Source organism: Nymphalis io, chromosome 8 (genome assembly GCF_905147045.1).
Source record: "Nymphalis io chromosome 8, ilAglIoxx1.1, whole genome shotgun sequence".
Taxonomy (NCBI): domain Eukaryota; kingdom Metazoa; phylum Arthropoda; class Insecta; order Lepidoptera; family Nymphalidae; genus Nymphalis; species Nymphalis io.
The window spans coordinates 1434527-1450206 of record NC_065895.1 but is presented as its reverse complement, the minus strand read 5'-3'; the positions used below and the strand labels follow the sequence as shown (position 1 = coordinate 1450206).

General features: G+C 35.5%; 1 protein-coding gene across 5 annotated transcripts in view; it reads left to right on the top strand.

Annotated features, from left to right (window-relative positions):
• LOC126770162 (integrin alpha-PS2) overlaps positions 1-13208 on the top strand; it is a 104004-nt gene extending 90796 nt beyond the window's left edge. For 2 of the 5 annotated variants that reach the window (XM_050489372.1, XM_050489371.1), the window contains 19 exons: positions 156-212; positions 2038-2213; positions 2307-2513; positions 2626-2725; positions 2840-3074; positions 3462-3628; positions 4240-4385; positions 4874-5070; positions 5588-5843; positions 6083-6240; positions 6642-6817; positions 7469-7603; positions 7934-7999; positions 8086-8920; positions 9030-9451; positions 9558-9646; positions 10205-10351; positions 10677-10904; positions 11066-13208. In XM_050489372.1, the coding sequence (XP_050345329.1) occupies positions 156-212; positions 2038-2213; positions 2307-2513; positions 2626-2725; positions 2840-3074; positions 3462-3628; positions 4240-4385; positions 4874-5070; positions 5588-5843; positions 6083-6240; positions 6642-6817; positions 7469-7603; positions 7934-7999; positions 8086-8920; positions 9030-9451; positions 9558-9646; positions 10205-10351; positions 10677-10904; positions 11066-11143 (3875 nt within the window). In that variant the 3' untranslated portion in view covers positions 11144-13208. The remainder of the gene's footprint in view (positions 1-155; positions 213-2037; positions 2214-2306; positions 2514-2625; positions 2726-2839; positions 3075-3461; positions 3629-4239; positions 4386-4873; positions 5071-5587; positions 5844-6082; positions 6241-6641; positions 6818-7468; positions 7604-7933; positions 8000-8085; positions 8921-9029; positions 9452-9557; positions 9647-10204; positions 10352-10676; positions 10905-11065) is intronic. The other 3 variants (XM_050489375.1, XM_050489374.1, XM_050489373.1) reach the window with 2 other exon arrangements.
• The last annotated feature ends 2472 nt before the right edge of the window (positions 13209-15680 follow it).

Genomic DNA, 15680 nt, shown 5'->3' with positions numbered 1-15680 from the left:
AGTATTGCAACGTTAATATTTTAGAGCAAGTCACTTACCACATAGTGAGTCATTAGCTCGTTATTCTTGTTTTCGAATATATTTATATATTCAAATCGTCCAGTAACTTCGTCTACATGTGTGATATATTCTGAACTATTGATGACACTTCACAGGGCGAACGTTATCCATAGACACTAGTGCGAGATTCAACTACTATATGCCGAAGGAAGGTAAAAAACAAACGTATCGCCAGTTGACCTCGTAACTCTTAACAAACATAACATAAAAGAGGCTTTCAAATATAATCCTACAAATAATAAAGCCGAGCCATATTGAAGTAATTCAATTTTTATTTTTGCGATTCGATTATTGATTTATATTTATATTATGGGAATCGATTTTTTTCTTCCATCTCTTTTGCTCATAAAACAATTAATTAAATAATAGTCTTTATAGTTTACGTTGAAATTGTCATAATTAAAATCGATTATCCATAAAAAAATAATTAAATAATCAATATCTTAAAATAAGAATTGAATTAGAGCTTCATAATTTCTATTCAAAATGATTGATGTGTGTGATTGGGTTTCGACTTAAACTATTGTCCCAACCGTCAACATTATGAATAGTGTATTCATTAGCTTTCCATGTCACATTTCTGGTATCGATGATATGACCTACATATGTCCATTAGCTGCATAGTAAATAGTCTTAGTGAAGTCATTGCACGAATGACTATAGAATCCATTCGATTGTGATCATTATGGCGTAGCCAGGGTTTTATTCTGAAGAGAATATTGCAAGTCTAAAAACGAAATTATGTTTTCAACCAATATTGAACTTTGAGAATGATTTTTTTTATTATTAATATAGACACAATTTAGTCTGTACGACTTAAAAAATTAAATCCTCTTTATCTTGTATGGGTTATACTCAAGTCCTCACCTGGCTACGCTCATGATAAAGGTAGACTTAGTCGAGTCACAGCACGTATGGCTCCAGATTTTTATGAATGATCTGTCTATAAATTCATATACGTACAGTGCTAACCATTTGTGAAAGCCTGAATCTAATCAGGTTTATTTTAAGAAAAATACATTTAGAAAAAACATTGTCAAAAATATTAAATGAGATTGTCTTTGTTTTGTGTAAAATATTAGAACAGCATTATTTTCTGTTAACGTGGTCTTGTATTATGGGTATTAGTTACTTATGATATTGTTAAAAGGGATTAAGAGGTTAATTAACGCTTTAAATAAACGCCCAACGCTTTAAGACTAATTGAAATAAAAATCACCCCATTGGCTTTAAAATTAATTTGGTCGCTTGAATAATTTGGTGGTATTTAACATACTCAAGAATCCCTTTTATTAATTAAGATGTTTAAATTTTACGTGTTATTTGATTGGCATTTTACATGAGTGTAATTTTTATTATTAAAATACATACATTTATTGTTTAATTTGATTTCGATTTTTAAAATAATAAAAACAATGTTATATGAATTTTCGAAATATTTTATGGCAAAAATGTTTTAATTCAGATTATCGCGATGAGTTTCATGTCAAAACGTTTTTTTTTACATGAAACTCATTAGTGATATTTTTAATGTATAAAATGCTTTTGATATTGATAATTATTGTGAAGTAACTTTTTCTGTGGCACATGTTCATAATGCAAATAACGTAAACATGTGTCTGCTAACAATATGTTTTACTGTAATTTTAATTTTGCCTGTGTCTGTTTAAACTTCATGTTCTAAAATACTTTCCAAATCAATCGTTCCAGTATTTGCTAATGAACAATAATTTAGAAACTTATATCGGTACGTCTCAAAATTTCTCATTGTCTACTTCTTATAAATTTGAATGACGTCACATCTTTTAAATTAAGGAATTTGATTGCTTGATGTATCTTGTACATTATTCTCAAATAGATCACCGTACGATTCAAACATGAATATCATAAAGCTTACGTCATGTACGGAATGGCTTTTGAATGAGTCATTTAAATATTTAATTGATATTTAGTTATTAATAAGCAATCCTTTTCTAGGTCAGCTGAAAGTACAAACGTTAAACTCAAGACCAGTTTTGATTTCGACACCAGAAGCAAGTCCTAAATACGATGATTCTTACATGGGATATTCAGTGACTGTTGGAGACTTTGCTGGTCAGGGTATTCAGGGAGTCGCTGTTGGGGTACCGAGAGGATCAGATTTGAGAGGATTGGTTGGTGTTTTTTCAAAGATATCCATTTGGAGATATTTAAATTTTAGCTAAGTAAAAGTATCATCTTCATATAATTATAAATGTGTGTTTTAGGTTGTTCTATATACTTGGGAGCTCCAAAATATCAAAAATATCAGCGGTTCACAAATCGGCGCATACTTCGGCTACAGTCTTGCGAGTGGTGACATCGATGGTGATGGTGCTGATGATATTATTGTCGGTGCCCCAATGTTCACTAAGCCTAAAAGCGATGGTTATGAACATGGAAGAATATATGTAATTTATCAGGGCAAAAATAGGGTGAGTAAACAGAAAGTCATTTATATTACATATCTTTCTATTATGGCATCAATATTCTGCTTTATTTTTTGAATCGTATATACAATCGTTATAATATTATAATCCATTTTAGGCGTTCGCTAAAAATCACGCAAGAACGGGTGAAGTGTCTAAAGGAAGATTCGGTTTAGCCGTCACGTCACTTGGAGATATCAATTATGACGGATTTGGAGGTTCGTTAATTAAGCAGACATTATAATTTGAAGTTTTTTTTTTTATTCTACTTTGAAATTCGATGTAGAAATCTTTAAGTAAGAAGAATAAAAAATAATCATTTTTTTCTTCAGACGTGGCCGTCGGTGCCCCTTACGGTGGAGAAAATGGTAGAGGTGTGGTGTTCATCTACCATGGTAGTGAGTTGGGTATTGGCGAGAAGTACTCCCAGGCGATCACAGCTGAAGAGATCAGTCCCTCTTTGACTACTTTTGGTTTCTCCCTGTCTGGTGGCGTGGACCTTGATAACAACAACTACACCGATTTGGCCGTGGGCGCTTACAAATCGGACAGCGTTGTGTTTCTAAAGTAAGTTTTTTTTAAATTTCCCCTACTGTCATGACTTTTTATTTTTATTAATTTGTTTGTTTTGTTCTAATTATGTTTTAGATATGTACCAGTCAAGTGGAAACTTGACTGGTATGTGTGCTAATGTTAATATAAAGAATATATGTATACATGTGTTAAGAATGAATGTACCGTTAGTTTCCCAAATAAAAAAAAAAAAAAGATGATATGGTCGTCAAAATTGTATGCAATAATTTTAGCTCACAGGTGGCTGTAATATATAATAATAATAAATTAAATGTCATAATAATTTGCTCAGTATAGTGATAGCCCGCAATATTCGATTGAAATTCAGGTATTCCGTTCCCTGTGGTATCTCGATCGTGAACTTGTATTTATTATTTCTAGATCTCGCCCTGTAGTTAAGGTAATGGCGGATGTCAAGTTCATGGGTGAAAGCAAATTAATTTCCCTCGACGATAAGAGATGCCGCCTCTCGAATGGCACGCAGGTCGCTTGCGCGCAGCTCATGTTCTGTCTGACATACGATGGTGTCAACGTTGATCAACAAATAAGTGAGTATACTATGAACTTCTATACTTCAATATTTTTTTAATTTTATCAGTTATCAAAATCGTTACAATTAAATTATTTAACGTAAGTAATTTACAACTATCATTGATAAAAATAACGAAAACCTTAATATTTTTTATAAATAATGGAAAATGTCTGAAATTAAAATATATTCATGTATGTATGTGTGTTTGTGCAATTGTGTGAAGAGAGATTGTGTGTGTAATATTTATAGTGTACAATTATAGTCTTTATCATAATTTTCTTTTTTCCAAGCGGAGGGATATATTTGCTATTTTGGTGAGTGGTTGAAGTAGCAAATAATTGGTAAATAAAAAAAAATCATAAAATTATTATATTATATATAAATTATTTATTGTGTAAATAACCGTTTTAAATTATGTAAATATTAAGAAAATAGTGATCTTTAATGTGTAAACGCCACTCGTAGTAAGTGTTAGATGTCTACAAAATTAATTTCTGCACATTTACGTTCAAGGCATGTAATTGTTAGAAAATGTATATTTGTTATTTAAAATACGAACTATGAATCAAGGGTGAACCCAACTTTTATATAACAAAACGATAATCACATAAAATGTTGTATTACTAGACTTCGAGGTGACCATCGACCTGGACTCGAGGCAGAAGACGAGCAAGCGCCTGTTTTTGATGGAGAGCAGACAGACGATATATACGACTCACATGTTGCTGACACAAGGGCAGCAGGAGTGCAAGGAAATTATGGTGTACCTGGATGTAAGTAAAAAAGTGGTTTAATGGGGGCTTGAATTTGTTGCGCGAGGCACTAATTTAGAGTATGATCTCTAGAAATGTCAAATATCACTAAACGTTCACTTTACTATTTGCGAGGGTATTCACTAGTAACTCATGATTGTTGTAAATTGTGATTGTGCCTTTCTTTATTAACTGTGGCAAACTACGTTTTATTCATTTAATCAATATTATATTTCTTTGGTTGTTATCTAAATTATTTACAATGAAATCACAACATTTACATTACATTACAAAGTGCTTTTTTAACGACCGTGGTCGTGGCGTCAATTAGTGAGACCAGAAACGATAGCCTTCATTAAAAAATATATTTTGAATTTTACAATAATCCAGTGGGAATTAATCTTAATGCATTAGTGGGTTTCTCATGCCACGTTTTGAGATCTTCTGTAACATCGAACGACATAACATCGCCTGCTTACAAGCCGTAATATAATCCGTACAATGAGCAGGACGAGATCCGCGACAAGCTGACTCCGATGGAGGTGAAGCTGACGTACGAGCTGTCGGCGGGCGCGGGCGCGGGCGGCGCGGTGCCGCCCGTGCTCGACCGCACGCGCAGCATCGAGCGCACCGACTCGCTCAACATACAGAAGAACTGCGGGCCCGACAACGTCTGCGTGCCCGACCTCAAGATGTTCGTCACCACGTGAGTAGTGCCACGCCCTCTCTACCGGTATCATTCGTGTGATTGGGATAAATGCATACGAATATACTAAGTAAAAATACATACTGTAAAGTACCTATTCGAATGTTACAAATTATTTAGTTCACTGGTGGTAGGGCTTTGTGCAAGCTCGTCTGGGTAGGTACCACCCACTCATCAGATATTCTACCGCAAAACAGCAATACTTGATATTGTTGTGTTCCGGTTTGAAGGGTGAGTGAGCCAGTGTAATTACAGGCACAAGGGACATAAAATCTTAGTTCCCAAGGTTGGTGGCGCATTGGCTATAAGCGATGGTTGACATTTCTTACAATGTCTAAGGGCGTTTGGTGACCACTTACCATCAGGTGGCCCATATGCTCGTCCACCTTCCTATTCTATAAAAAAAAAAAAAAATTATATGTAACGATATATTTTTTCTTGCCATTATTAGACTTAGGTTCGATACATCTTAATCTTATGTTCCGCTTTTGGGAGACTAACTATTCTGAACTCGTAGACCGACCGTAAACTACGTTCTCGGATCCGGCGAGAATTTACACATCGATGTAAAAGTTGAAAATTCTGGAGAGGACGCTTTCGAAGCTGGCTACTATCTCCAAATACCGGCCGGGGTCACGTACGCCAAGATGGAAAGGTTGGACAAGGAGCGCGCCGAATCTACGCCCATCTACTGCTCGATAAAGAACAAAGGCACCGATGGAAACAGTACTCTGAAATGTGATTTAGGAAACCCAATGGCGAGCGGTCAAAGTGTGAGTATATTTTGTCCTATGTAGCGCAAGTAATTTAGAAAATCCTAATGAAAGAAAGTTCACCGTTTTCATCAAAACAACTTATTATGAAGGATATATTTTTCTCTTTAAACAAAGAGACAAGCTGTCTATCGATATAAACATTTATTTTCTGAATTAGAATATCTGTTGAAATCCACGTTTTCCGATCAGCCCCAAGTAAATATGAAGCAGACAATACTAAGAGTCTTCGCCCACAGGTAAACTTCCGCGTGATTGTGGAGGTGGACGCGCGCGTGACGAGCTTGGACTTCAACATGGAGGTGAACTCCACCAACCCCGAGCAGGGCACGCAGTACGACAACACGAGACATCTCGGCATAGGAGTAGTCGTCAAGGCGGTGCTGACCGTCATCGGGTGAGTCCGGCATACAGAACAGAGTTTCCTACAGGGTAGGACGTGATCTAGCTATATGGCATGAAAAAAAAACACCGGATCACTGAATTATTTTAGCATTTCATTATATTGAAAAAAAAAAATTATCAAGCTCAATAGTACGTCATTGAGGTGACGAAAATAGTTAAATATTAAACCACTTTTTGTATATTAAAATATGTGGTTAAATGTATTTTTGGCTATTTATAAAGAAAATTACTATGATTTATTATTTTTAAGCTACAAACATAAAAATAACCAAAGCCATTTAAGAAACCTTCGGGAAATGCTAAATCTGGGACAGCATTTCTTGTTGATTAATTACAAAAATCACTATACTATTAATGCATATTAAATAATATATACTACTTTTAATATTTCAGGGCATCAGATCCACCAGAACTGCACTACAACGCGTCTTTGTACGACGCGCAGAACCTAAAGGATGACACGAAGTTGGGTCCGCAAGTGATCCACAAGTACAACATAAAGAACGAGGGACCCTTCACAGTGGACGAGGCGGAGATTTACATCATGTGGCCCTATCAGACCCTTACTGGTACATCTCGTTTTTAATTTTATCTTATCACTTGTAATTATATATCTTTGGTACTGACTGCCTCGTTGGTCTAGTGGCTAGATGTAAGGCCGTAGACCCAGAGGTCCCGGGTTCAAATCCCAGATCGGTCCAATAAAAAATAATTGAGTTGTCGAAAATTCTCAATAGCAACCCGGAGTCTGGAATATGGAAGTGTGTACACTCCCATGCCTCGGAAAGCATGTAAAGCCGTTGTTCTCGCGCCTGAACTCTTTCCGATCGTGTCCGATTGCCGTCCCATCGGATTATGAGAGTTAGGGAATAGAGAGTGCATTTGTGTTTGCGCAGACACTTGTGCACTAAATAATAATAATATCTCTTGCGTAGTTGGCTAATCTCTCTTGAAATTCTGGAAGACTATTTTATTATTATTATTTTTGGTACATTCATCTCATTCGACCGGTGGCGCCATCTACAATTTTATTTTGATGTTTCTTATTTAGATCTGTCAACTTACTTGTTTTTGTCAAGTCTTGCTTAATTCATCATCTCAATCAACCAAGATTTGTACAGTGGCTATTTATTAAACTGTTTCTGTAATAAGGTCCTTTATGCAATTGTTTTCAAAAGTGAATGTTTTTCAATATATTAATTGCATGATAATTGTTTCAGGGGATAATCTGATGTACATGTTGGTGCAGCCGCAATGGCTCGGCGAAATGGAGTGCGACGTGGCGCGACAGGTCAACCCCGATAACCTCTTCGTACAGAATCCATACGCCTACCTCCTCACTAAGGAGAGGGAAGGTACTTAAGAATATCAAAATCTAAACATTTTCCAATAAAATACTGACCAAAATTGATGGAATAAAAATATTCGTGATGTTGAATAACTTAAAATATATATAATTGAACAAACGGACAAATAATATATAGATACACTAACTATTATACATGACTTCGTTTTTATATATTAATGATGATATATGATAGGCCAGTTTGCGTGGAGGTTGTTGATTAATATTTTATTGAACCCAATGAATTAAAATAACGACTTATCTTATTGGAAATCTTGAAAATTTTGAATAAATATATTTTCAAACTATTATTTGAAAAAAAATTTTTTTTGTGTTACAGCAATGAAAAGCAGCGATCTCTATACAGCATCCCAGATCGGCGGTAGTGGGGGATATTATGGACAACGTAAGATTATCTGATCATAGTTTAAGCGATAAATAATATATTTTGTATATGTTTAGTTTTTGCAATATAACATTAAATCTTTACAGATTATTGGGAAGAAAAATATACAAGCAATGGTCAAGTAAACGCTAATTCTGGAACAAACAAGTTTAGTGGTGGGCAATATGGAGCTTCTAATGGCGTCTATGGTAGCAATCAAGCAAGTGGTAGTCAGTTCAGCACGAGCCAACAGACCGGCGGTTCAGTTGCCGGTGGTCAGTTTGGTACAACTTATGTAAGTAATGGCCAAGTCTCCGGTGGACAGTACGGTGCAAGCCAGGCCAGCGGTGATCAAATATCAGGGGGGCAATATGGGACTCATACCGGTAGCGGACATTACAGCGGTGGGCAAGTTTCCGGCGGTCAGTATGGAAGTGGTCAAGCTGATGGAGGAAGCCAAGGATCTGGTGGCACATATACTTATAATCGTACTTGGTCCAGCGGATCTTCTGGTGAGGGACTAACTGCTGAAGAACAAGAAACTATTAGAAGAAATCTTGCCACAATGGCCAAACCAAACTACCAAGACTCTAGCCGAGCCTTCAGCCAAAGCCAAGGAAGTCAAACTACCCACTCTCAGGGAGGACAAAGTGGTTATGTGCAAAGTGGTCAAACTCAGGGTAGTTACGAACAAGGTCAAACTTCTCACGGACAAGCCCAAGCGGGTTATGGACAAGGTGGTTACTATCAAGGTCAGGGCCACGCTCAAGGCGGACAAGCTTATGGAGGCTTTGAAGGTGCTGGTCAGGATGGACGTATAGTTCGTGTTAAGAATAGGACAGTTCTCTATGACTCGAACCATAACATCATATCCCAGACTGAGACGAGCACAGAGTACGGATCACTTGGACACGAAGGCGAGGCTGGCAGTTCCTTTAATGCGTAAGTTCAACAAAATATAAAATATAGCTAAAGATTAGTTTGAATAGTAGATATGTAATTATTATAGTTATAGATTTTCTATTGTTTAATAAAAAAATATTATTTCCAGCTATCTCAATAACCAAGGTGGTGCTCAACAGAGCTATGGATCTCAAGGCTTTGTCCACGGTTCCTGGGGTACAACAGAAACCGTCAACCCTGACATAATGAAAGCTGGCTCCAGTACTTTTAGAGGAGGCTCAGGTGTCACCGTCGTAGGAGATGAAGAGGAAGACAAGTTAGAGGGCTTTGGAGCTTACGCAGCTCAAAATTCTAATAATGAATTTAAATATGGAATCGCTGATGTGAGTGGAAGTCAAGGTTCAGGCTCCGCGCAAAGTGTTGGAAGTCGCAGTGGATATCACGGAGGAAACTATCAAAGTGGGGGGTATCAGGGTGGAGTACAACAAGGAGGAGGTTATCATGCAGGAATGACAGGAGCGGCGTATGGTGGTGCTAGTGGAAGTTCCTACTCATATTCTTCAAGATCAGGTATTTTGAGATGATTTTGCAAATTTGAAAACTTTCAAAATGGCCCATATTTTATAAACTATATGATATTCTTAGGTTTAGTTTAACTGATACTTACTGTCAACAGGTGCTCACAACTCTTACTCTTCAGGAGGAAGCTTCAGCTCATCTACAGATCAACGACGTGAAAGCACTAGACGGCGGCGTCAAGACGATGTAAGTTTTTTTAAAGCTCAATGTTATTTATAAATTGTGTGAACTCTACCTGTCTAATAATAAATACTACAACTAATATAAAAGCAATTAAAAAGGTATTTCCTCTGATATATTTCTTTATATACTGTTTTTATTAAGTACATTCTACCCACATTACTAAAATAATTCTGACGAAATTCGGTCACGATAGACAATTGCAAAGACTAAGTAACTGCGAAAAAGGTTCCATTCTTGTACGTTATGTATAGGTTGAAAAGGGATACTTGATAGTCTGGTGAAATTAGTTTGTGTAGCGACAATTTTTATTTCTTCGCTTTCATTACCCGATGGGGAAGAGAGATTACGATACTGCAGTATATTAATTGTTTGATTTTGATCCAGTATTTTACATAGAAATGATGACAATGGTGCTTCTTCATTTTTGACATTAGTCAGACTTGGCATGGCAATCGTTTTCAAACTTCAATGAATAATGACTTCCGTTGAATCTTTATCACGTAAGTTAAAGTAGTATATTGTCGATACTGCAGTCGATTATAGTACGTACTGCTTTGACAGGTGGATCCGCAATTGAAGGAAATGCTGGAGAAGTGCGAGGAGAAGTACAAGTGTTCTGTGGTCCGCTGTCGCACCGGCCGTCTGCTGCGCGGACAGGAGGTGTTCCTAGCTCTACGCTCTAGAATCAACGCCTCCGTGCTTAACGAGGTAAGAAAATTATGTATAGGAGGGCTCAGCATTATTAAAACTTTTAGTGGTTATAGTGTTTTTTAATCTATATTGCAAAAAAATAGTATAATAAATGTATGTATTCCAAATTGCACTCTCCCAAATCTGCTGGACACAGATAATTACCATTTACAATTTTTTTTTCGCATAGAAGCATCAAAAAATACGTTTCTTTTTCTGTCACTATATTTAATGACAGAACTCTGACCCTCCCGTTCCTCGAACCGCACAATGAGTTCAGCTCTCCCCCGGGCGGTGCCGTTGTCCGAGGTAGTCGCTAAGCCCGTGTCGGCGCTGTCCGCAGATGTCGGCGTCGCGCGCCGTGCGGCTGTCGTCGCTGGGCGCGGCGCGCGTGTCCCGCCTGCCGCTGGGCGGGCCGCGCGCGCAGGCGTGGGTGTTGGCGGAGGCGCACACGCTGGTCACGCCGCAGCTCGAGGCGCTGGCGAGCGGCGCCATCCCGCTGTGGGTCATCATCCTGGCGGCCGTGGCCGGCGCGCTGCTGCTGCTGCTGCTCGTCTTCGCGCTCTACAAGGTGAGCGCGACCTCTGTTCTCCTTCTACGCCCGATTACAGATTGCGGTCGCCTAGTAATATTTGATCGTTTCGATCCAAGTTAAATTGAAACCGTTTATGATTTTAATGTTTCGTGATAAATGTATATTATTGTATGTATCTTTATCGAATCGGATTCCAGTGCGGATTCTTCAAACGTAACCGGCCTTCGGACCATACCGAGCGACAACCTTTGAACGGTCGCGACGAGCATCTTTGATATCCGACCACCGATCTCGGCCTCGCTAGCGACACGGGCGCCACCTCCGACGGTGACTCGACCTCCGACGTCGACCCCACCTCTGACGTCGACGCCACCTCTGACGTCAACCCTACGTCTGACGTGGACGCCTCAGATTCCAGTTCGACCGACGCCGCAAGTGACGTCACTAGCCAGGATTCTACTAGCATGGACAGATATTGACGCCGTGAAACATCATAAACTAAAGATCTTTTTCGAAATGATCTTATCGTAAATGAATTAATAGATAATGGATCTAACCATTCAAACATCCGGCGTCAACAATCGGCGAATAATATTTGTTAATAAATTTATATTTTTTAAATCTGTGGCGACAATTGACAGTTAAAATGGTGGCTTTTCATAAAATTACGTTTTATATTATTAATTATCTCTTGAACAAAGCTGAAATTGTAATTAAAAAAAATAATAATACACATATACGTATATTATAATGCATGTCAAAGTTGCAATATTATGAATTTATCCTTTTTTTAAAAAGTTAATTTCATCGTCAAATGTATATAACAGACAAAGGACAAAATAATAATGCCTCATGAGATTTATATTCGATTTTATTTTTGTAAAAATTACCTTAAATATTTTTGCCCAAAAATGTTTTAAGGTAAAATATTACAATATACATATATATAATATAACGTATTACTAGTCACGATAATGAAACATGAATCACGTCGGTATTTACGCCATATTAGATATTATTAGAATAAAAAAATGAAAAATATAAAAATTAGTACACGAGTGTGATACACGTGACAAAAATGTATGAGTGTTTTTGTAAAATGTGATTTATAATAATATTATTTAAGTTTATTTTAAAATGAGACGATGTGTTTGTAGCTGAACATAAATATTAATATTTTCGTACTAACGAATCTTCCTTCTCATAAAAAAATAATATTTTAGAAGGCATTGAATCGTACGCTTTGATTAGCAATAATTATATTTAAAAAATGTAAATATTCGAATGTAATAAATAAATATTTAAATTTCAATATAATATTAGATATAAAGTGCCTTATTTAAAACCATATCGCAATAACATATCTATTATTAATATTTAAAAAAAAAACATCACATTTAGATACATACATAAGTAGGCTTTTGTAGCTATTAAGCTGAGCGCACAATAAACTATTAGCAGCACAATTATTGCGATATATATTTTTATAAAAATACTGGTAAAGAAAGGAATATCAGTATGTTATTTACAAATACAACTTATTTAAAAAAAACAAATGGACGTGAAATTTGTGTCAAAATCATTTTATTTTGGCACGTTACATGTAATAACGTTGCACTGAAATCCGACCATATAGTTACTCTCATCGTGCGCAAGGAAGTTCAATTCACAATTTTTAAAGGCGGGCGAACAAAGTTTTTATTTTTATTTAATTATAGCAAGATAAAGATAAAACTTAGTATTGTAAAAATTGTGCCTTTAAAGTAATTTACACATGTGCTTTACGAATGCGTGCCTTCTGAAAACTGCCAGTTTCTAATTAACTATATTAATGTAAATATATTAGAATAATATTTCGAATTTTCAGCATTTTTTCACAGAATATAAAACTTTGTCTTTATTTTCTTTTTAAATTGAGAAAGTTAATTAGTTTTGTATTGAAACGCGTACTTAATAATGTTAAGGAAGGAAATTTAATTATAATTTTGGGCACTCTACTGTGAATATCAATCAGTATGACAAAACTTTATAAACGGAAAAAGTCTCTGCAATTATTAAAAATGTTACCCGTGTAGAAAATTCTGTGAGAAAATGGTAGTAAAAAAATATAATTAACTAGCGGTAGCGACGCCATTGTTAATTTTTATTATTAATTATTATTTATTTCTTATAATTCGTATTAATTAATAAGAATTCCGCTTCTACTTATAAGTTAATGAGGAACTAAAACTGTGGATGTCATAATATTATTGTATGTATCATACATTTTGGTTGTTTTCTGGGTAATTTGCATTTACCAAAAAAAAATTAAATGTAATAAACTTTTTTGTTTTTAATTAAGCCTGTATTTTTTATCCTTTAAAATATAATTCTAAAATATAACTATTCATGAGAAATCAAAATTATAAAAAGAAGCTAAACATGATTTGTTATGAATGATGCATAAAATATGCTAATCGTGGATTATTGTCGTCCCCACTCTTAATACAAGCTTCACCCTAAACTAGAGGGGCTCGAAAAATAGGCGTTGCTTTACAGTGGAAAAAAAACATTTTAAGCGGAAAACAAAATCTGTCGCGATCCTATTATAAGCGAAGGATTTTTCCACCGACACGTTCACGTGTCAAGGCGTGGATATACGTTAAATGCCCGAATGAAAAGACTCACAAAAATATAATATATATGTTAATGCCTCATTGGTCTAGTGCGATGCAATCCTTCTCCCGCCTAATAAATCAATGGATGAATGGGTAGTGCTGAACGAAACTATGACACTTTTCACAGCAAACACAGGGCACAGGGGTGTGTGGTTTGCACGCTGCTTATAATTATATCACTAACGCCCAACCGAGCTATGTCAACGACATATAGTGTTAGGAAAATGTCAAAACTATAAAAAATGTCTATGATCTCATCTTGATATCTTTCAGTATTGACAGTCCACCTCAAGGCTGCGTGTGAGCAAGGTTTATATCAGTTAAGTAATCTATATGTGTGTGTGTGTGTAAGTAACAAATAAAGAGCAATATCACTTACAAATGTAAGTTGTTTCTCTCACTAAAAAAAAGTCCTGGTGGTTGCTCAGATTTTCATCGCAACCCTCGACCAAAACCCGAGTAATATCTGCTAATATCTGATATGGATTTATTTCACCCAGTATGATGCGTGCAATCTTAATTATTAAGATTTCTATATAATATTTATTTTATTAGAAAAATGTAAAGTGATTTAAAAGTACTAAACTGTGTATGATATCATTCTCATGGCTTTGATTATAGATTACAAATTAACAGTACAAGGCTACGTGTGAGTAGGGTGTATGTTGGAGAGCTCTGTAACAATAAACAAGTTAATATTGTTTAGTTAAATAAACAAGACAATAGACACATATTCACAATAATACACCTTTATGTCTGTTAATATTGCGCTACCAAAATATAATTTATATTAAGAATTATCGAGTACAGAGACTGGGTTATATTTGTGTTTGGTAGTCTTTTGATGGATTATAATTGCAGTTTCCTCATGGCGATGTTTGAAATCCTTAATATGCTGAACAATTTCGTTAATGTCATACAAATCAGTTTATTTATCGGATTCATTGGTGAAGTCGTATACTATGTGCCTTCAGAAGGCGTCTGTACCAAGTCGCCAACTTTAAAGATCGCGGTCTGTTGGTCTTCCAGTTGTTTTCGATTACATCGGCGGGAGATAAACTGACGCCAGCAGCCGACCGATTAAATTAGCTTTTACTGAATACCGTCCGCATAAAATTGGACCTTTTTTTTAACTATAATTATTAAGTATTTTTTCTAAATAAAAAGTTAAGTAAGTTTATTCATTATTCATTTAGGACAAAATGATATGTCAAAAGTTGTAGCTATGCTATTCTCTAAGGACAAACTCGAAACTCACCGTAGACAAAGATAGTGAAATATCAGATGTTGAGACGCAACATTGTGTATAAAATTATAACGCTTATAACTAAAGGGTACAAGCATCAAAATAGCGTATGTACCGACTAAGTCGGTTTTCAACATATCACGAGTTAGATTTATGACAATCAATAAGTACGTGTAACGCTTCTTTTTTCCCCTTTTTTGGCGTGTATTTACGCTATTTGAGCGCAAAATATTCTGCCAATGTCACGTAAAAAATATATGACATATATGATATGAGATTATTCGGTTTCCAATTTTTAAACGCTTAATGACTATGAGTAAAAACTATTTATTTCTACAGTAGATGTCTAGAACAATATTATAATTTAATGAAATAATTAATTGAACATAATGTAAAAAATCATAATAATAATTATATTTTCATTTATTTCTTACAATGTAACGCTTTTACATTTTGTAAATATTTTTGACTTTGAAAAAAAAAGAAAAACGAAGTGTAAGAACGCTTACAGAATAGCACAGCTGTCACTATTTTATTTATCTGGATAGGTCAAGAATATAGCACAAATGCTCGTCTATGTGCAAACCTCTACTAATATCCACAATTGTTGGCAAATTTTTTTTCTGACGCTACACTAAATACGTAAATCTTAGTTCGCCGCTTTCTCAAACGTCAGTCTGTCTAATCGACCTTAGCTCCAGAGCGGAAATGAAATCACCTCGTCGGGCCATTTCGTTATTCGGTTTGTTTATTTGCTGTCTCTGATCGGAAATTAATGAAATTAAACTTTAACTTTGAGTTAATAAATTTATTCAAAAACCAATGAAGAGAAATAATTTAAAATCGTATTAATTTTTTTTAAATTAAATTATATGTTTTCTTATTTAATTTGTTATTTTTTATTATTTC